The 23,257-nt window shown below is 40.6% G+C and overlaps 1 protein-coding gene across 2 annotated transcripts in view; it reads left to right on the top strand.

The window, feature by feature from the left end:
• Positions 1-23,257, top strand: part of Ca10 (carbonic anhydrase 10) — a 591,432-nt gene that overhangs the window by 251,473 nt on the left and 316,702 nt on the right. For both annotated transcript variants that reach the window (XM_008838415.3, XM_008838412.3), the window contains exon 4: positions 11,273-11,415. In XM_008838415.3, coding sequence (XP_008836637.1) covers positions 11,273-11,415 — 143 coding nt within the window. The remainder of the gene's footprint in view (positions 1-11,272; positions 11,416-23,257) is intronic.

The following is a 23,257-nucleotide window of genomic DNA, read 5'->3' as shown; positions in this document are numbered from 1 at the left end:
ATAGCATACCAAAGCTATAGAGGATGTGAAGAAAAGAACACATCATACAGCTGATTTGAGTGTCAATATTCATACCTAAAGTCAGTGTCTTTTTGTTTTGTTTTGTTGTTTTGACAGGGTCTCCCTAGTTCCAGCCTGCCTGAAACTCACTATGCAGACCAGGCTGGCCTCGATCTCACAGACATCTGCCTGCCTCTGCCTCTGCCTCTGCCTCCCGAGGGCTGGAATTAAAGACGCATGCCACCATGTCTGCCACCAGTATCTTTTACTGTGAGCTGGCAGCATCTGTTAAAATACAGGGCATGTATACCTCAACCAAACAACACTACCTTTAGGAATTTTTCCTACTGAGATGAAGGCACCAATATAAAAAGGAATATATTGAGACTATATCACAGCTTTGATTTTAATGCTATAATAAAATGGAAATAAACTTAATGTCCAAGGGAAAAGTTGAGAGAAGTAAAGACTGTTCAAACAACAGATGCTCTATAGCCTTAAATACCAATGAGTAGTTCTATCAGTACCAACGTGGAGGAGCATCTGTGACATAATATTACTTGAAACAAAAAGAGCCTTTTAGAATATAGGCATGCACATTTGGGTAACTGTGTCTACGTACAATGAACATGCTAAATGATGCCCATCTCATTGTCCATGCAGGTTACTACTGAAAGAAAGGTGATCTCCTAGTACCTGTGCACTGTCTCATGGGTTACCGTACATGTAGTCCTTAGTTTCTAAAACAGATTAAGTTAGTATACAAAGTAATGAATTTCATTATGGAAGTTCCATACATGCGTGTAATTATATTTTATTGTTCATCTCCCTCCCCACACTGCGTATCCATTTCTCCCCTGAACCCCGTCTCTGCTCCACATCCTCTCTGAGATAGCGCCACCTTCTGCCTTCATGTCATAAATACACCATTGCCTTCTTTTTCTTTCTCTCCTTCCTTAAGATCATTTCCTCTCCTTCCACAATCCCCCTCCTACTCTGACTTTAAAAAGTCAAAGAACTGATCTTAGGCTGGGAATAGAGATAAGTGGTAGAGCATTTTCCTGATATTTGCCTGAAGCCCTAAATTCAATCCCAACACCTCCAACAAAACAGCAGCTTGCAATAACTGATCTCAAATTTTAAGCCCTTTACTTATGAACCAAGTGGCCTTGAAGAGTCATTTCTCTTCTTTGAATCTTACTCTTCTCATATTAAATCACAATAGTATTATCTCATAAAATTGAGGGGCAGGGTTAAGCAAGATACATCAGTTCCTAAGCACAGGGCTCCTTAAATAGTGGTTGACCAGCACATGACAACCTCCTCTCCCTTCATTTCTCTTCACTCTAGCTGATGTATTTTCAGGTGTACAAGTCAGTGACCACACTGGAATCCAGCACAAATGGGAGGTGGAGGCTGTGACTGCATGAGCGTGTGGTCGGACAACTTCCAAGTGCTAAAGTGACTTTTTCCTCTGGACTTAAAAAGGCCTTAGATGACCCTTATCATCGCTCTCTCCCTCCATCCAGATGTTGAGAGTTGGAGATCCAAGAGTTAATTGTACATGCTTCATTAAAATTACAAAATTAAGGGTCCAACCTATGTCCTAGACTCCCATACGAGTTTCTGCTTCTGAAATCAAGCTGGTTTGGGTGGGCACCTGAAAGCTGCCTCTTTTTACCGCCTCCTTTACCTTTTTTTCCCTTTCTGCCCCAGGAGCACTGTGAAAGTGAGATAAAAATAGTGGTATTCCCAGCATTCCTTTCCTTAGCCCTTCTTCTAGCATTTATTAAATTGTTATTATAGAACCAATATTATACTAGGCCTTTGATAGATGTACTCAATCTTCCCAATGACTGTAAAGTAGCTACTTTCCTGTTTTAGGTACCAGGAAACCAAGACTGTAGAAGGTTAGCCACGCACTGATGGTTTCAGGGTGAGGATCCAGTCTCTCTTACTTCTCTTCTGCCATACTAACTCTCTAAAGTTGAGGAAGTCAGAAGATCCCATGGCTTAAATCCTACTGGCTTAATAGCTTCTAATTCTAGTGGAAATCCATCTCAGTTGTCAGGAATAGTATGTCTCTTTGTATGAGGAAATACATCAGTGTTTCAACTAGTTCAGAAGATTGTATGCCTTGCAGCAAAGCTCCCTCTAAAGAGCCTTGTGCTGGAGAAAAGAGTCTGGGTCAAATTGTTCTCCTCCCTGTATTTAAGCTTTAATGTGGAATGCCTTTATTGCAATACTTACTGTGTTTTGTTATAACTATTTGCTAGCTTGCCTATTTTTATACCCAAGTGGGGGCATTTGATTTATCTTTCTATCCCTGGTTCATTAGAGATGATCCATTAATTTCTTTAATGAATGCACAAATTAATGATTATGTGTTAAATAGGATATATGCAACTCCTCAGGGATCCACAAGTGAGAGGATAGAAGGCCTTCCATGTACCATGAGCACAGAGTCCCAGCGATGGAGCAGGAAGCCAGCAGCAAAGGGGTCAGTCCCAAGGCCAATTCCCTCCATAAAATAAAGCTGAAATCAGAAAAGGGCCATAAGCCCAAAGCAGTGAGCATTTTAACCATGCTCATGAATAATAGCTCAAAGTACAGATTTATTACAGTTGAGATAGGGGAAGGGACAGTAAATCAGCAATGCTAAGGGAAAGAGCAAGGGAAAGGCATGAGTTCTTATTTAAAATGTATCCACATGCTTTGTAACCCCAAAGCAGGGACGCTGAGTAGAAGGCTTTAGCTGTAGGATTGAGAGCCACCATAGATATGTTTTATGCCAGTATTCATTTCCCAAACTTTGCTTTTCTTTGGCCAAAAAGTTGGGGGCTTAGTTTCTTGCTTGAAAAGAAGAAAAAAAAATTGTTTCAGCTGAGTCTCCTCATGAAATATTTCTTGCTTCAAATTCAAATCATGATTTGTAAAACACTAGTTGGGTCTGAGGAAAATGCTATTTTATTGGCACATATGTTGAAGAGAGTATTTTTTAAAACATTCATTTAGCTCTGCCTTTGAGGTAGAATTTAAACACACCCTAAACAACAGGATTAAATGAACACAAAAGCCTATGTCCCAGCTGTTACTTGGGAACCAATTCTTTTCCTTCAGAGACTACTTCAGGGATAATCAAACTCACTCTTGACTTGGTTCCAGCAAAGCAGATACATGCCTTTCATTCATAAGTCAAGCCCTGGTACTCCCTTGTCTAAATCTTTCAATGGGTTTGTATTACATTGGAGTAAAATGCAAACTCTTTAGTGGGAACTGAAGAGCCCCAGTCATGTGTCCTTAACTAATGACCTCACCAGCCCCATACCCTCTCTCTTCTTGTTTTCTGGGCCACCAGGTTCAAGTCACATACTGTTTGTTCTCGAACACATCATGTACTTTTCTCTTTCAAATTCTGTTCTTTCCTCCTGCCTTGGTCACTATCTCCTCTGAAATTCTTCTGGAACAATTATCTTAGTTTTCAAAGGTCTAATAGATATTATTGCTGGAAAAAAACATCCTTAGCCCTTTTGCTTAAGCTATGTCTCCCATTCCAGCCTTGTTTTGTAATCAATTACCCTTTAATAATAGAGGTAAACACACAGAAACTTATTTCTCTCTGATATTCCCAGATAGACTACATGATTCATGATAGCAGAAACCGTGTCTGTTTTACTCATAATCAACAAACCAGAAATGAAAGCACAGCACAGTAGGGCTTCAGAAAATATTCACTGCATGAATTCTCAGTACCAAGCCTAATACCCAAAGAATCATAGACTTGTTCTCAGCACTTTTGGATTCAGTTTACCTCATTCCCTAAGGTTTAAAAAATACATAAAATCCATAGAAGTTAATTCCAAGTGTCTAATATTCTGCCCATAATAGGATCATCTCTACAAAATCTGCTGGCTCAGAACAAATCAATAGACTGAATTCCTAAATGCATGACATGAATTTGGAGAATCTTCAAGATCCAAATGCCATCGGGCAAATTTTAACTCTAAATATCAGAGTTGATTCTGATGATCTCTGGCTTTCTCAATATATTCTTTTGGTAATAACTTCAATGTGTTGGTCTGGGAGTTGTAAATGTATATTAATAAATTAAACTGAATCTTCATTGTTTCAGTGGTGTGAACTGCTGATAAGTTTTTCCTTGATCTTGCCAAGTTTCGTGATTTAAGCTTTTGAAACCAGACCCACTCAACGTCTTTCATAGCTCACTGCATACAGGGCCAGGAGACCACTGGAGTTCGTAGTTCATGGTAAGAATGGCAACATTGCCATGGAGGAAATATTTTGGCAAGATAAATACATAGTTGTGATGCAGAAGTTAGGTTCTCCTGTTTAGTCTCTGCGAAAATTAATTTGCAAAGATATTCAGGTCTGTTGTGTGTTCTGGTTTATATGTAAATGGGAAGATTGTGTGAAAAAGATGTCAGGGATGATAGAATTCCAACATTTTCAGACCAGTTGACTATTAACTAATTAAAATGGTTCTTACTTAATATCACGCCATTTACATTTTCTCCACACTAAGTTTTATTGCTCAAGCTAGAAAAAGACAACATTGCAGATAAGCCAGTAGACTTATGCTGTAAAAATAAAATGAAGAAAGTTAAGCATTTTTATTTATTCAGACAACATGACAACTAAAAGAAAAGAATTCAACAATGATCTCAAAATGTGGAAAGCCACGTGCTGCGTCCACATTCTACAGCACCCCTTCTGCTCCTGTCGGCATCATGGGGTGTCTACAAACCTGAAGGATGGTGCAGTGAGGGTGGTTAGGGATCAGAACCTGGGGATAGCTGGGAGTACTACACAAAGAGGTTTTCCACCATAAGTCATGCATCCCAATTAATATGTGTGTCCTCATCCTGCACATAAAGCCAGCTCACTCCCGGGCTGCAGCGAGTGCACACTGCTTTGTGCTCCCCTTCTCCCAATCTGCGTCCTAAAGCAACTCCCTCCATCTCTTTTACCTGTTCGCAGATTCCTCCTTGTCCATCTGGCACTTGAGGTCCCAGGACTGGCTTCCATCCTTAATTCTTCCTTAGCACTTAGAATTGTTTCAGGCAGCATTGACTTCTCCTATGGAGACCAAAACCTGGTCAAGTCCAGCCAGCCCAGCACACCATGAATGCAGCAGCATATTTTTTTAATAAAGATTTTCTTTTTATTTATTTGGGGGGGGTTGTTGTTTATTTTGTTTGCTTATTTATTTGTTTGTTTTTTAATACAGCAACTCTCAGCTGTCCTGGAATTTGCTGTATAAACCAGGCTGGCCTCGATCTCACAGAGCTCTCACAGAGATCTGCCACCCTCTGCCTCCTGAGTGCTGGGATTAAAGACACGTGCCACCACCCACCACTTACTTTTATATTTTAAAATTGTGTGTGTGTGTGTGTGTGTGTGTGTGTGCGTGTTTGTGCATTTGAGTGCAGCAACCATGGGGCCCAAATGAGGCATCCATAAAAGGCATTGGATCCCCTGGAGATGGAGTTACAGGTGGTTGTGAGCCACCCTATGTGAGTGCTGGAAAATGAATTCATGTCCTTTAGAACCACATGTGTATGTGCCCTTAACCCCTGAGCCAATACATGGCTCCAGTCTCTGCAGCAGCTTTGTCCCACAATGTCTTCCTTCAGGTCTTTCGGAGGCCTTGGAGATGGACCCAAATCAATCCTGCCTCCCTTGACTTTAGTATAATTTCCATGATGGTCCATTCTATCTATATCCTAAGTTGCTCAGCTGCTTTGAAATCCTATCTCTATTTGAGACAATTCACTTTTGAAATAGTTTCATTTTAACTTTGGCCCTTGAAATTTATTTAAACTGCAGAATAGACACTGATGCTACTACTCTTAATTTACCAAAAGAGAAACAGAAGCCAAAGTCTTGCAAAGGTCACTGCAATAATCAACTGAAATTCTCTGGACATGACCACCTGGCCCTGATGGAGCCTGGTGGAAAGGATTGTTTAACGTTGTGGAGTGATGTTGGCAGCAGGAGTCTTCGGATCTGGTTCTGGTCTTTTCTGTGTCCTTTCTTGCTTCCACCTGTGAGTGTGGCCATGGGAGAATGACTTGACCCTCTGGCTCTATAGCTTTTACTTCACATTTACATTTAGAGAAGATGATCTCTAAGGTTGCTTCCATTTCTGAAAAAAATATTTATGTTGACTTAAAAATCAGCAATTCAGTGGTAAATAAACTTGGCATCCCTTGAGGTATTGAGCTGATGAGGGATATTGAGCAAAGGGGAGTTTTTCTTGGTTGTTCTCTGATTCCAAAGCAGGTGGTTAAAAAAAGAGGCAGAGGCCTTGATAGTGAAGTGAGGATATAAACCCCTGAAACTGTTTGTCATAAAGAATTCCATGCCCAGTAAAAGCAAAGGCAGATGTTCACATAAAGTTTTTGCCGTTTGTGTTTTTGTGGAGGGACTTTTTGGGTATGTTTATTAGTCAGGCATGGCAGCATCTGATCACCAATGGTGTCGTACAATAGCAGTCTTACAATCCATTTATGGGACTGGAATTATTTTTGTTAATGATTTTCATGGGAGTAGATGAAACGCCATGTATACCATCTGTAACTATGTTTACTATGCAGCTGCCTTCCTTAGAAGAAGAGTGCGCGCGCACACACACACACACACACACACACACACACACACACACATCAGAAACGTTTGTCTCAATTGTCAAAGAAGTGTTTTATCTCCAAGTCTAAAGAAGGGATAGAACCGTATCTGTTTCCTACTCCTGCTATAACAAACACAACTGAGAGACTTAACCCAACACACATGTATTATCTTGTCATTTGTGAGTCAGAATGACTCTCATGGGATTGGAAATGCCAGTATCAATAAGCCTTCATTCCTTTCAGAGGCTGAGGTAGAGATGCTGTTGTCATCAGTGTTCCAGCTTCCAGAGGCTGCCTGTATTCCTTGGCTTGTGCCTCATCTTCAGAGCTAGTAGATGGTTATGTTCTCTCTGCTGCTCTCTATTTCCATCCTACATCTTAAAAAATTTTCACCTTCTCTCCTTCATTAAGAACTCCTATGCTTGTATTGTGCCTACTCAGATAATCTCTCCATGAGGGGGTAGAAAGATTGTAAGAGCCAGGGTTGGTGCAAGAACACAAGGAAACAGGGACTTTCAGACCACTGAAAACCATGCCAACTCAATCAGACAAAAATCCAGCATGGAGCGGGGGAAATGGGCAGCAGGCCCCAGCCCCAGCCAAGAAACTATTGGCAAATGATTACTATGGGGTGAGGGAGAATAGATAGATCTTCCTTAAGCAAGTGAGTCTAAATAGGCTGACTAGACTCCAGTAGATGAACTTACACTGAGGGACACCTGGATAGAAATGCTTGACCAGATAGGATTTAACATATATGACAGAACACCTGAAATCTGGTGGGAAGGTTGGGGAGCAGGGACTGGAGAGGAGATCCAAATTTGATTATGATGTATTATATGAAATGCACAAACTCAATGAAAATATTAAATATGGAAAAAAACCTTCACCTTAATTACAGTCTGCATAGTACCATTGACTATGTGTGTTACCTTTCTTTTACTATGACAAAATATCAGAGCTCCTTGACTTACAAAAGGAATTATTTACTTTAACTCATGATCTTAGTCTATCATCAGTTGCCCTCGTTGCTTTGGGGCCTGTAAGGAGACAACAACACATCATCACAGGAACACAGGACAGAAAAGTTGCTTATCTTGCTGTGTCTGGGAGAGGATAAAACAGGATACCTACACTAATGTTACGAAACGTCCTACCAGGCCTCCTCTACTAAAGGCCTTCACCATCGCCCAGCAGTGTGCAAGATGAGAACTAAGCCTTTGCGGGACATTTCAGACCTAAAAGCTAGTATACCATAATATTTGCAGGTTGTTAGGTTAAGATGCGGTCATATCCAGAGCAGAGCCTTTCCACATTCTGCCTACCACAGGAACCATGGAGACCAAGCAGCAAGGGATCCATCTCAGCTCACCAAGCTAACCTGTGACAGTTGCATGTCTGTATCTCTAGGATCCTCTAATGCACATCACTGACAAGGGGGGCAGGAAAATTCTCTGGTGGAGGCTTTATTTTAATAAGCTTGAAATTACTGTGGGGTGATACAGGATTAATTCAGTAATTTTTTTACTTTTTATTAAATTTGTATGAATTTCATTTTGAATATACTTTGATTATATTTGGATCCTGTTCCCATATCTGCAGCCCCCTGCTACTACCCACCCAATTTCATGTACTCTAATGCGTGCGTGTGTGTATGTGTGTGTGTGGGGGGGGGACTATAGAGTCAAATTGGTGTCCTCAAATGTCCTTCGATGTGAGTTCATCCACTAGAGCCTGGTCAACCCACCAGGAGTCTCACCATTAAATGAGATTGACTCTCCCCCTCCCAGCAGCCAACACTGTCAAGTCCTCAGGTAGGGTTGGGATTTTTTACCTATTTTTTTTTTCATATCTATGTTGGAATTTTGTCTGGTTTGATCTTACATGAGACTTGTATAGGATATCACCATTGCTGTGAGTTCATATGAATAACTGACCAGCTGTCTGGAAAACTGTTTTCTTGTGGTCGTCCACCTCCTCTTGTTCTTACAATTTTTCCACCCCCTCCTCTGTAATGATCTCCGAGCACTGGGCCAGAAGTTTGATAGAGATGTTCTATCGGGGATAAGCAGTCCGCAGCCTTTTATTCTCTGCACGCTGGGCAGTTGTGCTTCTCTGTGTTAATCTGCTGCGTGAGGAAGCTTCTCTGCTGCGAGCTGAGAGGTGCGTTTCAATGATTTTTTTTTTTGAAAAGATCAATATAAGAGAGTGTCCTAGTTTGTTTCTTTATTGCTGTGACAAAGCACTCTGACCACTACCAACTTGGGGAGGAAAGGGTTTATTCATCTTACATCTCCCAGGTCACAGTTCATCCAGGAGCCCAAGGTAGGAACTCAGGGCAGGAACCTGGAGGCAGGAGCTGGCGCACAGGCCATGGAGGAACGCTGCTTACTGGCTTGCTCCCCTGGCCCCTGCTCAGACTGCTTTCTTACGTAACACAGGCCCACCTGCCCAGGGATGGCACCACCCACAGTGGGCTGGTCCCTCCCACATCACTCAACAATCAAGAAGGTGCCCCATGGACATGGCCACAGGCCAGTCCAATGAAGGCAATTCCCCTACTGAGGCTCCCTCAACCCAGGTGTGTCAAGTTGACACTAAAGCTATGCAGCACGGAGAGACAGAAATTTATACTTTTTAAAGTGCATTCTCTTTTATTTATTTTTATTTTATGTGTATGAGTGATATTATGCCTATAGGTGTGTAAGTGCACCCATGTCATGCAGTGCCCATAGAGGAAAGAAAAGGATGTTGAATCCCCCTGAAACTGGAGTTACAGATGGTTGCTAACCACCATGTGGGTGCTGGGATTTGAACCCAGATCTTCTGCAAGAACAGCCAGTGCTCTTAACTGCTGAGCCTTCTCTTCAGCCTCAAAAGTACACTCCTAATGGAAGAATTTCACTAAATATATGATTTTACAACTACTTAGTACCTTATAAACATGCTAAGTGATTTTCAGGAACAGCATAGTTTGCACAGTAATATACAAGGGTATCAAAGATGCAGCAGTCCATGCATAAATTTTCCTACTTCTGCTCCTGCCCTTCTTTCTTCCACCTCTTCCTTCTCTTTTTTCCTCTATAACTTTGACCATTGCTATCATCTTGAAAATCATTCATGTTGAGAAAACCAATTCAAACTCCTTAAACTAAAGGGAATGGACCCACCAAAGGCTCGATGGCATGGATTAAACCAAATTAGGTAATGACTATATTTCTCAATGAAACCTAGCTTTTGTCGGTGTTGAAGTATATGTCTGGAAATCTGCCCACTGGAAATGATGAGAAGGTCATAGAATTTTGAATTTGGATGGAAATAACCGTGCCATCTAAGTTCTTCCAAGTGATGCAGCTGTTCAGCGAATGTTTTGCAGACTCCTCTCTAACCTGGGTTTTCTTTGTCATGGCCTGGGCAGGAATGACTGCTGCTGTAAGTTAAAGGCTGCATTCTACTTGAGTTTCTGATATGACAGGAAAATGTGGGAAGCCTGTGGTATGATCAGTGTTCATCTGCTTCAGGAATCACTACCTGGCTCTGCTCCTCCTGGGCAGAGTTGGGTGTTCCCAGTCTCGAGTCTCACAGCATCATCAAGGAGGTTCCTCATTGTTCCTATCATTTTATTCTTTCCTTGAAATTCAGCCTAATCCAGGGCTGAACACAAAGCACACACATATACTACTTACACCGTGGGCCGATTAGTCCATGGATTATCACCCACCCAGATAATCTCTGGGCAGAAGACACGGGGCTCCTACACCTCAATGGAAGAACTGAACATCGTGGTAAATATTGAAGGTATAGATTTTTATAAATATAAAGTTAGAATGGTGGCTCTTCCTCTTACTTCAATAATTTTGTTAAATCTAAGAAAATAGGACTGGAAATCCCAGAGAGATTTGTCCTAAGAGATGTTTTACTGTGACGCTGAAATTGAGCAGACGGTTTTCCTTTGGATATCTGCACTCAGCATTAAATGTAATTTTTCCTGCCTATCAAATGATCACGTTCTTCAGCTGCTGGAACATTAGGTTAATGACACAATGCTGAACCAAACAAAGATAGAGTTAGGTTGCCAAGCTCCTGTCTAGCATTGATGGGGGTGGTCATAAAAATAACTCCTTCCCTCCGTTTGGTCCTGACAACCCATGAAAAAAACAACCTTGCATATGCCAAATGACACTTACTTTGAAAAGCTTTAAATACCTTCAAGATTGAACATGGTTGATTCTCACATTGTTCTTGTCAAGAAGGAAAGCAGGGCACCGTGGAGTGCTAAATATTTGGTGTACTCTGGACACATTGCAAAGATGAAATAGCTTAAAAGACAGTGTTAGCACTAAAGCATCAGGGGTAATTCTACCCAACAAAGAGGCCATAGGTAAAATGGGCCTGTGATAAGAAAATCTGACCAGAAAGGATCATGAATACAAATCTTAGAGACACTGATCAAGACTGACAAGATTCAGGTCAGGGTAAATACCATGACAACACCCAGTGATCTCCACAAGTGGGAAAGTCAAGTGACTGTTTTTCTTAATTTCACCACCTTGTAACTTAGGATTCTTTTATTTTCCTGCCCTTCCTCCCAGAATAATTCTACAATTTCTTTTTGCTTCTAGTTCCTTCTTTCTGGGGATTGGTGAACTCAGCTTGGAATCTTTGCTCCGTGGGGAAAAGGCAGTCGCCAGTCAACATAGAGACCAGTCACATGATCTTTGACCCCTTTCTGACGCCTCTGCGTATCAACACTGGAGGCAGGAAGGTAAGACTTCATAATGCTTCCATGATGCTGGGTGATACTAAATTATCAAAACTGGTATTCTGGACCTTAGTCTCTGCGATGAGTTTATTTTTCCACATAGAAATATAACCGATCTAGGCCGGGCGTAGTGGCACACGCCTTTAATCCCAGCACTCAGGAGGCAGAGGCAGGCGGATCTCTGTGAGTTGCCTGGTCTACATACTGAGTTCCAGGACAGCTGGGGCTACAGGGAGACCGTGTCTCAAAAAGACGCCCCCCCCCAAAAAAAGAAAAGAAATATAACCGACCTCAAGACTGCTGCTGACAAATAAATGTCCAAATTGTGCTTTTCCTCCTTAGTCAAACTTATGTGCTTCTTCTAATTAATATGGGACCCCTGAAAGCCGCTGAGGTCCTATCCCATGAAGGTCAGAAAAGAGCTGACTTCCCTGTGTACCATGCTGGGAAAAGCCTTCCTCTGAGACTCTTTCCTGGGCCTCATTGAACTACAGTGAATTGGAGGGAATTTTTTTAAACAAAAGTAAAAAAGTTTATCACCCTGGGAGAGAAAACAAACAACAATCACCTTAGATGATTTATAAGAAAATCAATAATTAATCTTCCTAAGGGCATCTCTCTGGTTAAGAATCCGGCCTTCTGCCCAGAAATGCTGAGCTGTGCTTTGTGATTCTCAGGCCTGAATCCCTGCTGCCCTCTGCTCATGCCATGAGCTCCTCCTTAATTTGCGAAGGGCATCGTGCCCGCAGGGTCGGTGCATTGCTAGAATCCAGCGTTTCTTTTGCTGGCTTCTTTCTGTTTGGCTACCTTTTACTGTTGACAAGGATATTAGAAGTGGGAAAAATGCATACACGTAGAAAATTGTGTTTGAAGGTGATTTCTTTGTTGTGAATTCAAGAGAAATGAAAAGTCACTTGTGGGTTTGAAATTATAGACAATTTTTATTCCTGCAGCTCGTTCTCTAGGGCTTGGGTGGCTTGGGCTCTGCCACTCTTCCTCCTATGCGTCTATTCCCCAGACACACCATGCAATTTCTATGGGGGTTTTTTTTCCCCTTTCTGATATACTGGAACATGTTTCCTACTCTCTCTCTCTCTCACTCTCTCTCTCTCTCTCTCTCTCTCTCTCTCTCTCTGAATGACGAACCAGAAACTTGTTAGTGATTTTGACTCAGGTCACAAGCCAAGTTTTAATAGTTACCGTGTGGGGACTGGGAAGATGGATGAGTGGGTGAAGTGGTTATGGTGACTGCACTCCCCCTGCTTTGTGAGTGAAGACAGGGAGACGTCTGACCAAAATGGCAAGTTCCAGATTCAGCAAGAGACCTTGTCTCAAAAAATAGGATGGAAAGCAGATGACCTCTGGCTTCCACATGCGCATGCCCAAGTAAACACACCTGCAGACACATGGGCAAACACACACGCATATACCCTCCAACACACACACACATTTAAAAAAATAGATAAAAACACTATTGTATGTGAGATTGAGACATATTAGCTATGCAGTTATTGGATGCTGCTTTTAAAATTGCTCAAGAATCGTTTTGGGGGAGCTGGAGAGATGACTCATCAGTTAAGAGCACTGATTGGAATCCCAGCACCCACATGGTGGCTAACAACCATTAGTAACTCCAGTTCCAGGGACTCTGACACCCTCTTCTGTCCTCCACAGGCACTGCATGACATGGGTGCACTTACACACATGCATACATAATACTCATACACGTAATATAAAAATAAATTAATGAATAAAAAGAATCATTTTTGTGGAAAGAGCCCATCTGCATTACTTGGTTGATTGCTCTGATTCTCTAGAAAACTAAGATACTCTAATTGTTCCATTTGCAATTTTATTTTTATAAACTCTAAAAGGAACTTGATATGGCTCCTACACACACACACATCTCAATGCATAAATCATTCTTTTGAAGTCACAGGCGTGAGTTTTCTGGTTAGCATTTAAGAACTGAAATTTTCAGGACTTTTTGAATATTTTATATATTATTCTCATTTTTTATATATGAGTATATTGCCTGCATGTATGTTAAGTGCAGTGCACCCATGTCATGCAATGCCCAAGGAGGTCAGAAGAGGGTGTCATAGCCCCTGGAACTGGAGTTGTGGATGGTTGTTAGCCACCATGTGGGTGCTAGGATTTGAAACCAGGTCCTCTGCAAGAGCAGCCAGTGCTCTTAACTGGTGATCCATCTCTCCAGCCTCAAAAGTTTCGGTTCTTAATAAATATTGAATCTTCTTTGTTAGTGATGATAATGAAGAAATAAATGTGTTCAGGTCAAACAGAAAAACAGTAAAATCAAGAATAGCCCAGGACAGAATGAGGTTTGGTGCCTGGGTTCATAAATCACTTAAAAGGTAGCCAGCCAGGCTGAAGGACAGAAACCAAGGGCAGGTGCTTGTGGATCTGGGTGAGCATGGCAAAGATGGAAGAGGCCAAATCTAAGGCTAAGGACTGAGTCTTCTTCTCAAGATTTGCAGGATGTTCAGTCTTTAAAATTTTTATTACAGAAAACTTATTCATTTCCTTGGCTAGGTTATTGGTAGGTACTTTATTAGATTTTTTATAATATATGTTATTGAATTTTTGTTCATTTCATACAATACATCTTAATCATATTTAGACCTCATCCAGGCTATGGTGAATGGGATTGTGTTCCTGATTTCTTTCTCAGAATGTTCATTATTGGTATGAAGGAAGGCTACTGATTTTCACATGCTGATTTTGTATCCTGACTTTACTGAAAGTGTTGACCAGATCTAAGACTTTTCTGGTGGAATCTTTAGGACCTTCCAAGTATAGGATCATATCATATACAGCTAAGGATAGTTGACTTCTTTCTTTCCTACCCATATCTTTTTTATTTCCTTCTCTTGCCTTATTACTTTAGCTAAGATTCTCCGAGCACAATATTGAAGAAAGCAGACACTCTTGTCTCATTCTTGATTTTAAAGGAGGTGCTTTCATTCTTTTCCCAGAGTAAAATGTTGGCTATAGCTTCGTTAAATATAACCTCTGAGAGGGGAATAAGAGAGGGATATGTAGCAAAAGGAAAATAAACATTGCGTGTTTTCTGTCAAAGGCCGAATTTAGATGTACAGGCTTACATATGGGGGTCTATTTTGTGGAGGAAGGGGACCAGTCGGAGAGGGAGGGAGGGATAAAAGATGGTCATGAAGGGTTGACTATCAGCAAGTAAAAGTGACATGCATGTATGAGCATAACATAATGAAGTCCATTATTTTGCATGCTAATTTAAAGCATTAATTTTTTAAAGGTAAAAATGTTCCAGCATTTACTTTGAGGGGTCATTAGGTAAAATGTACACTGGAGAAGAATAAGGAAGCTCAAAGATAAGCTCACATACCTTCAGATCACAGTCTACCTTCCGCCAGGTCATCTTAGGGGAAAATGTTGATGTGAAGGAAACAACACAATTTCTTCCCTAAAATGTGTTGGGAAAGAAGAGATTGAGGCTGGGCAATAAACTCATGTTAAAACTGTCTCACGAGTTAGGGTTTTGTTGTTGGTTTGAGCCTTTATTTATTTATTTTTTTGAAAAGTGAGTTTTTTATCTTTTCAGTTCAGTAAATTGTACCTGTTCCAAATCAATTTGCAAATGCATCAGAGTTTGTGATTTTGGAAACGTTTACTTTTGACAATGAAAATATTTGTATCTGGCATGATTTGTGTTGTCAGAGGTTTGAAGAGCTGAGAACTGACTGGTGATGCCCTTTGCATTTATGGAAGGTAGAAAATAAAATATAGACAGGAGCAGGTGATAAAATGCCTGAATGTGAGAGGCAATCATTTAATCACATTTCAAGCTTTAGAAAGGTGGTATTTAATGACTTGTTTTGGAAGTAAGGATTCAAGCCACTGCTCTGAATATAGATTTTTGCCTTAAAGAAATAGCCAACTCAAGCTTTTCAAAACCATCCTGTTAGGTGGGAGGTTTTGTACAGTTTAGACAGAGGTACCACACACATTTTGAAACCTAAGATCAGCAAAATGTTAGTAGGTTAAATGTGCACCAGAAACCATGTCACATTTTTACCTGTGAACAGTATTCCTTCTGCCATTTAAATGTGTATTTATGCACAAAACCATAGGGCAGTTCTACCAAGCAGCAGAGTTGGTTTATATTGTTTGTTTTAACACATTTGACCTGACACAGAGCTCAGGTGATAGAACAAGGGGTTTGTTTTAATATAGGTGAGTGATGAAATGCAACCTCAACATAAGACCAACCAGGAAGAGTAATAATAATAATAATAATAATAATAATAATAATAATAGAATCAAAATATACTATTATTTGAATACAATAAATACTTTTTTACTTATGTGTGCATATACATACATGGATATACATATATCCTCCCATGCACATGGGAGGGTTGTGCACATTTGCTTGTGGAGGCCAGAGGACAACCTTAGCTGCTATTTCTCAGGAGCTATCTACCTTGTTTTGTAAGACAGGATTTCTTGTTGATCTGGAACTTGCAAAGCAGGCTAAGCTGATTGGCCAGGAAACTCCATGGATCCACTTGTATCTGGTACCTGCCTCCCTAAGTACTGGGATTAAAAGCCTACATCACAACATCCAGCTTTTTTTACATTCTGGGGATCAAATTCAGGTCCTCATCCTTGTGCGGGAAGCACATCACCAATTGAGGTATCAACCCAATCCCTGAGAATATTTAATTTTTATTAAAATTTTTTCTTTTATTATTTTTTGCTTATTTGCTTTTCTGAAAAAATGGGTTTTATGTCTGTAAAGTTTCAAAACATTCTTTTTTAATGTACTTTTATTGAATTTTTGTGCATTTCACAAATCTTAATCATATTTAGACACCACCTCCATCTGCACCCTCCACTAGCACACCCACAGAATTTCATGCATTCTGTCATATATGTTAAGGCTTATCGAGTCAAGTTTGTGTACCCAGATGCCCCTCAGTGTGAGTTCATCCAATGGACTCATTTATTTTCATTTTATATGTATATGATTGTTTGCTTGCATGTATATGGGTATACCTTGTGTGTATCTGATACCTGTGAAGGTCAGAACAATGCTTTGGATGCCCTGGAACTGGAATTTTAGGCAGTTGTGAGCTGCCGTGAGGGAGCTGGGTACTGAACCCAGGTCCTCTGCAAGAGCAGCCAGTTCTCTAACTGCTGAGCCATCTCTCCAGTTCCGGGCTTATTCTCAATGATAGTTCTTAAGCAATGTTTTTTTTTTTTCTTGGAAGGGAGTACTTTTTAACCTACTTCTTCATATCTGACACATTAAATTCTTAAAAATTAAACCAAAATAATTGTTGGTTTTCTGTGGTTATAAGAAATACCAACTTCTAATGGAGAGTTCAAATCCAGGGTCACAGAGATGGCTCTAGTTAAACTCAGTAGGTCACAAGACAAAGCATGGATGCAAGAATGTGAGAAAGGAACTTGTAAAGAGGAGGGAGTTTCACTGAGGGGTCCGATCCAGGGACACACACTCTGTGGTCTCTTAATATGTTAAAGCTGTAATGAAATGCTTCTTCTAAAAAAATAAAAAATAAAAAAATAAAAAAACTTAACCAGTTGTGGCCTTCTGTGTGCATCACACTCTGTTGTATAAGGAAACTTCACTAGTGAGAGTTGAGGGATGCACTAGTTTTTGCTCTACACCCCCCAGCCACCACAGTTCCACTGTGTTCCATGAGTCTTAGGTATAGAGGTTCCACTGCAGATATGTCACTTAGGACTGGGCCTCTCCCAGATGTATACCATCTGTGTCTGACCAGTCCCACTTATGGCTCAGGGACCATTGTGGAAGAGGGGGTGGAAAGATTGTAAGACCTAGGGTTGATCTATAAACACAGGGAAGCAGAGACTTTCAGGCCACTGGAAGCTGATGTATGTGAACTTGTGGCAATGGTGGCATTGAGCACAGGACCCATGCCAACTCAATCAGACAAAGGCCCAGAGTGGAGTGAGGGAATGGGTGGTGGGTCAGCCCTAGTCTGGGAACTATTGGAGACCGATTACTACTGGGTAAAGGAGAGTAGGTTTATCAACAATTTCTAGTTAGGCTGACTAAATGCCAGTAGATGAATTTGTACTGAAGGACATCTGGGTACAAAATACCTGATTGGAGAGGACTTAATATGTATGGTGGAATATGAATATGAACTCACAGCAACGGTGACAGCGTGCACAAGTACCACATAAGCTCAAGCCAGACAAAATCCCAGCAAGGACATGGGGAAGTGGGTCAGAAACCCCAGCCCTACCTCAGGAAGTATTGTCACCCCGTGGCTCCTTGGAGGGGAAAGTCAGTCTCTTTTAAAAGTGAGATTCTTGGTAGGTTGTCCAGGCTCCAGTGGATGGACCTACACCAAAGAGCATTTGGAGACAAAATTTTTACTCTTATATATTGATACAATAAAGTGGGGGTGCAGATAGGGGAAGGGATCTAAATATAATCAAAATATGTTATATGAAATTCACAAAAATTCAACAAAAATGAAACTAGTATATAAAATAAAAAAGAATAATCTCCCACTTTGACCTCCCTAAACATAACTTCTAGTATACTAAATAGTTTGAAATTATTATGTACATTCTAGATAAAGTTACTAAATCAACTCAAAGTTTATTAAAAATGACAATTTTTTTTAACTCAGAACCTCTTGCTTACACATTTACCAGCAAAGCTATTGCCACAGTCTGGGTAGATTATTTTTTTTATTTTAATTTTGTTATTTTTGAGGATTTCAGACATGGATATTGTCTCTGCACTTTTTCCATCCCTCTCAGTCCTCCTCGCAGGCCCCTCACTCCCTCTCAATTTCTTGTCCTTTCTTTGGTTATTATTGTTACATATACATACTTATATATATATTTATAAGTATAAACATATATGATACACTGAGTCCATTTAGTGGTGTTCGTGTGTGCCTGTGTTTGGGACTGCCCACTTGGGATCAATTAACCTCTCAGGGAGCTAACCCCTGGAGATAACTGATTAGCCTTCCCTCAGCACCCATTGGTTGCCTGTAGCTCTTCATCTTGAGGTGGGACCCCATGGCATTCTCCCCACCCACCCTGGCATGTCAACCAGTTTTGCCATTATGGAGATCTTGTTACACTACAGCATTGCAGAGATTTCACTGGTGCAGCTTCCCTGAGTTTCTCTCCAAGGAAACTCTGAGCATGGTTCTCAGGGAACAGCCCCAAGGTGCCTACTTACTGTTGTTATCAGTTCCCTTTTGAGTGCCTATGACTGAAAGCTTCCGTGTGGGAGATTCTCCACAGCAACATTAACCACTGCTGGTCCTGAAGGAAAGTGGAGACAGAGTGGCTACTAGAACCAGGAAACAGATATGGCCTTGGAGAGGAGCACCAACCTTCAGTGAGGAAACAACCAGCTCAATTACTCTGGTTTGAATTTGAATATCCCCACAAGCTCTTGTTCTAAATTCTTGTTCCCCAGCTGGTGGTGCTATTTTGGGAAGCTGTGAAATCTTTAGGAGATGAAGCCTAAGTGCAGAGACAGGTGGATCCTGAGAGCGACTTACTGGCTGGCCAGCCTGGCCAAAATTGCAAGCTTCCAGCTGAGTGAGAGAGACTCTGTCTCAAGGACATAAGCCAGAAAGCAGAAGAGAAAAACACCAGGTATTATTCTCTGGCCTCCACAAGTGCACACTCAAATGCATGCACCATACACACACACACACACACACACACACACACGCACGCACGCACGCACGCACGTGCACACACAGTGCTGTTTCTTACAAATCTGTACTTACAGACACAAGATTCAAATCTGCTGCACAGACAAAGCCTCCACCATAGAATTTTCCACAGTATGCCACCTCCACGAGGAATGCTTTTATGATCTGAGGTTTAGATGCAACACTATGTCCCTACTGATTCATAAGGTACCTTAGCATATTAAAGCTATGCAATGAACCTTTCCCTCGATGCCTTTGAATAAGGAACGTTCCAGAAAGGAACACATGTCAAAAACTGAGAAGCTGAGATTGCACTCGATGCTTTTTGAAAAGCAGTCTAATCAGCTTGTCTTCAGGGGTGCCAACCGTTACTCCACTCGGAGTTGAACTCTCCTGGCTCTTTAGCGTGTGGCTGCTATGATAGCCCAGCACTGGGATGGCTGAGGCAGGAAGACCCCAGTGAATTTGAGGCCAAGTTAGTCTGCAAAGCAAAACTGTCTTAGAAAGACCAAATACATACACACAAACACATGCACGCACGCACGCACGCACGCACGTGCACACACACACATATGCACGCACGAAAACGAATGCTTCCATATGATGTTCACAGCTGTTGCAATTCAGATGCAGATCTCCTTTCTAAAGATAAATCCTTTCTAAAGATTATACTTGTTGTGTAACTCTTGTACTCACTGAGCCTTTGAGGCTGTAATAATTTTTATGTTGAATCTGTGTCACCCTCCCCTGAAATTAGCACCTTGGTCATAATTTATCCTTCACTTGAAGTAACTCAGGACTATCAATACTATATTTTTTAAATTTTATTTATTATTTTTATTTTATGTGTATGCATGTATTACCTGCATGTAGGTAAGCACACCATGTTGTGCAATGCCCATGGAGGACAGAAGAGGCTGTCAGATTCCCTGGAACTGGAGTTATGGACAGTTGTTAGCTGCCATGTGGGTGCTGGGATTTGAATCCGGGTCTTCTGTAAGAACAATTAGGATTCTTAACCACTTAGCCATCTCTCCAGCCCCTCAATACTACATTTTAATATTCGCCTCCTGTAACCCCAATGCTACCTCCTCCATGAAGCTCCTCTTGGTCTCTGACTGACTGAAAATCCTCTTCATTTGACTTAAGTACCTTACCTTTATTTTTTCTAGGACTTTCCTTATAGCATATAGTACATTATCCCTTGAATTACAAGCTTCTCAGGCTAAATGTGCTTTATTTTTTTTCATATTTTCATTTTATGTCCCTGTGGTTAGCCATGATAGTGCTAGTTGATCTGGTATAAGATTATCATTGATCACCAATTTAAAGGTTTGTATGGAATCATTCAAAAGTTGCTTTGCTAGGAACAAAGTGAGGCTAATATATGAGATGCACTCATGATGAATAGAAGTTGTGTCTTCAGAATCTGTCACTAAAACTAATCCTTGGATGTTGTAGCTGTCAGAAAATGCTGAATATGTTGAAAACAAAAGACTGTGAACTGAATATGTATGTAAAGCCCTCATCATTTCCCCATTTGAAAATTTCTCCATGAATTTCATAGTATAATTGAGTTAACCATAATTAATCACCAGTATTCATGACATGTCTACATCACTGTGTTCTGAAACCTTTTATGTATCATGCATTTATATTACTCCAAAGATTTTTTTAATATATTTGGGACAAAAATAAAGATTTAAAGAAGTTAAATGATAGTCGCATATCTTGAAAATTATTTTTTGAGAAAATAGTGTGATAGCTATTAAAGGTGGTATGAAATCATTAATCAGCAAGTCAATCATTTTGACATTAATTCTTAATGGGGATAGTAATCTTGGTTGGGTCAAACCAAGCTTTATGGACGCATTAGGATGTGAGCTGCCATTAAAAAAAAAAAAAGTGAGTAGGATGAAATATAGTTTGTGGAGGGTCTTTAAATGTCAGGCTCTCTGGCTCCACATGTGGAAGATTAAGAGAAAAGGTAAAGGCAGATGTGGTTTTTCATCTGAACATGTCGCTGTGGTGCTCATTTTTATTGGATAACTGATGGTGAACTTCCACAGGTAAATACTGTTCTTATCCATTTAAAACTCATTAGCTCTTTTGAAACTCCATGAGTCTTTCACATTGAAACTCTAATAAGGAAATGATATGTATAATTTCATGTACACTGATAGTGTAGGTCTTTAGGAGCTCTTGGAGAAGTAGATGTAATTATTTCTCATTTATATTATGTGCTTTGATAAATCTCTTGACTTGGCATATTGATAATATCCTTTCTCTGAAGAAAGCAATAAGAGATCTACTTCTTGAAATCCAACTCTAATCAACAAGGGAAAGGTAAGTGATGTGAAGTGGACAACATAGAAGTAATTCCTACAAAGTATGGCATTAAGGGTGGAGGAAAAAGTGCTATGCTTAGTCGGACATGGATATGAAAACTTCAAAGGCAGAATTTCAAGATATCACACTTAAACAGAGATGTGAGCTCATTGCTTCACAGAAAATGACGCTCGGGGATTGGGAAGCTCTTAAAAGGAAATCATGGTAATACAATTGCAAATGGAGAGAATACAAGAAAGAACTGGTAGGATGAAGTGCGGAAGTAGCTGCATGGGAAGTTTTGTCAGAAATAATAGTTTTGAATGGCACATCAGAGAGGTGCGAGGAGGGTTTACAGCCAAGGAGGGGAAGATGAGAAGCGATTCATAAAAACAGCCTCAGAGAGAACAAGGTCTAGAAGGAATTGAAGCTTCCAGAAAACAAGAAAGACTTTTTAAAGTTGCAGTTAGAGGAAACAGAAGAGGGATATTTAGGTAACCAACTGCTTTCTGATTTAATTTGAGGGAGGGCTACTCCACAGGAAGGAGCATGCCTGGAGCTGTAAAGCTACTCAAGAGCCTGAAGTCTGAGAGGCTATAGGCCCTAAAGGAAAACTACTACTCTTGTTTCAATAAATGAATCGGGGGTTAAACTGACTTCTAAGTACTTATATTTCTACTCCTAGATTAGTGCTTGTCTTAACCTTTGAGGATACGGTCTAGAAGGAATTGAAGCTTCCAGAAAATGAGAAAGACTTTTGCAAGCTGTAGTTAGAGGGAAGTAGAAGCAGCAATACCACACAGACCTCCCTTTGGTGTGAGACCTGGGTTTTAATTCTGTATTGCCTACTCCCAGCCATAAGAGAGGCTTACTGTCTCAGTTTCATACATCCTGCTGGCATCCACCTTTTATGGGGGAAAAAAAATAAAACCACTTACCTGGCTGGCTAGAATGTAGGTCATTGTGCCAATAACTGGCAGAGAACACCATCAGAGGTGCTATCATTGGGGTTAGAGAAAAACACAACACAAATTTAAAATTCTCTGTCAAAGATGCTAATGGCTCATGTTAGAATTGGTAACAAATGTGCTTTGAAATGAATGGCTGCAGTTCTTTGGATAATAGATGCGGGATTCAGAGGCATCTCACTAGCATCTCCCAAGGCTAAAGAGTGAAATTCCATAGGTATAAAAGATAAAGGTTTTCTTCTCATTATAGCTATAAAAAGAATCACAGATTCAGGCCAGGAAGATAAGCTGTAAGAATACTACATGTGAAAAATGTAGACAAAGTTCATGGATAATGTGCTCAGTGTTTGTAAATAACACAGGAAAGACGCCAGAACACTGCAGCCTAACTACTTGAGCTCTCCCTAATGAGTGAGGCAGTACCATTCACAGAGAAGATGGAATCTAGGATGTTAGAGCCTCCAGGGATGAGGGTAGGATTAACTGCTAGAAATATCATCAATAGAGCAAAGTGCAGCAGAAGAAAAACAAAGAGATGGCAAGAAGAATACAAATGTGTGGTTTCAACTTTCCTACCTACCCTTCTATCTACCTTCTCATCTACCTGAAAGGAAAATAGCTATTTTGGGTTTTGTTTTTGAGACAGGTTTCCCCCTAGCCCCAGCTAGCCCAGAACTCACTGTGTAGACCAAGTTGGTCTCAAACTCGCAGAGATCTGCCTGCTTCTGCCTTTGGAGTGCTGGGGTTGAAGGTATGCACCACCATACCTGAAAGGAGAATGTCTTAAGTAGTTATTTCATGTCT

The sequence above is a fragment of the Nannospalax galili genome, unplaced genomic scaffold (assembly GCF_000622305.1).
Source record: "Nannospalax galili isolate Female #2095 unplaced genomic scaffold, S.galili_v1.0 scaffold95, whole genome shotgun sequence".
Taxonomy (NCBI): domain Eukaryota; kingdom Metazoa; phylum Chordata; class Mammalia; order Rodentia; family Spalacidae; genus Nannospalax; species Nannospalax galili.
This window is presented reverse-complemented; position numbering and strand designations above follow the sequence as displayed.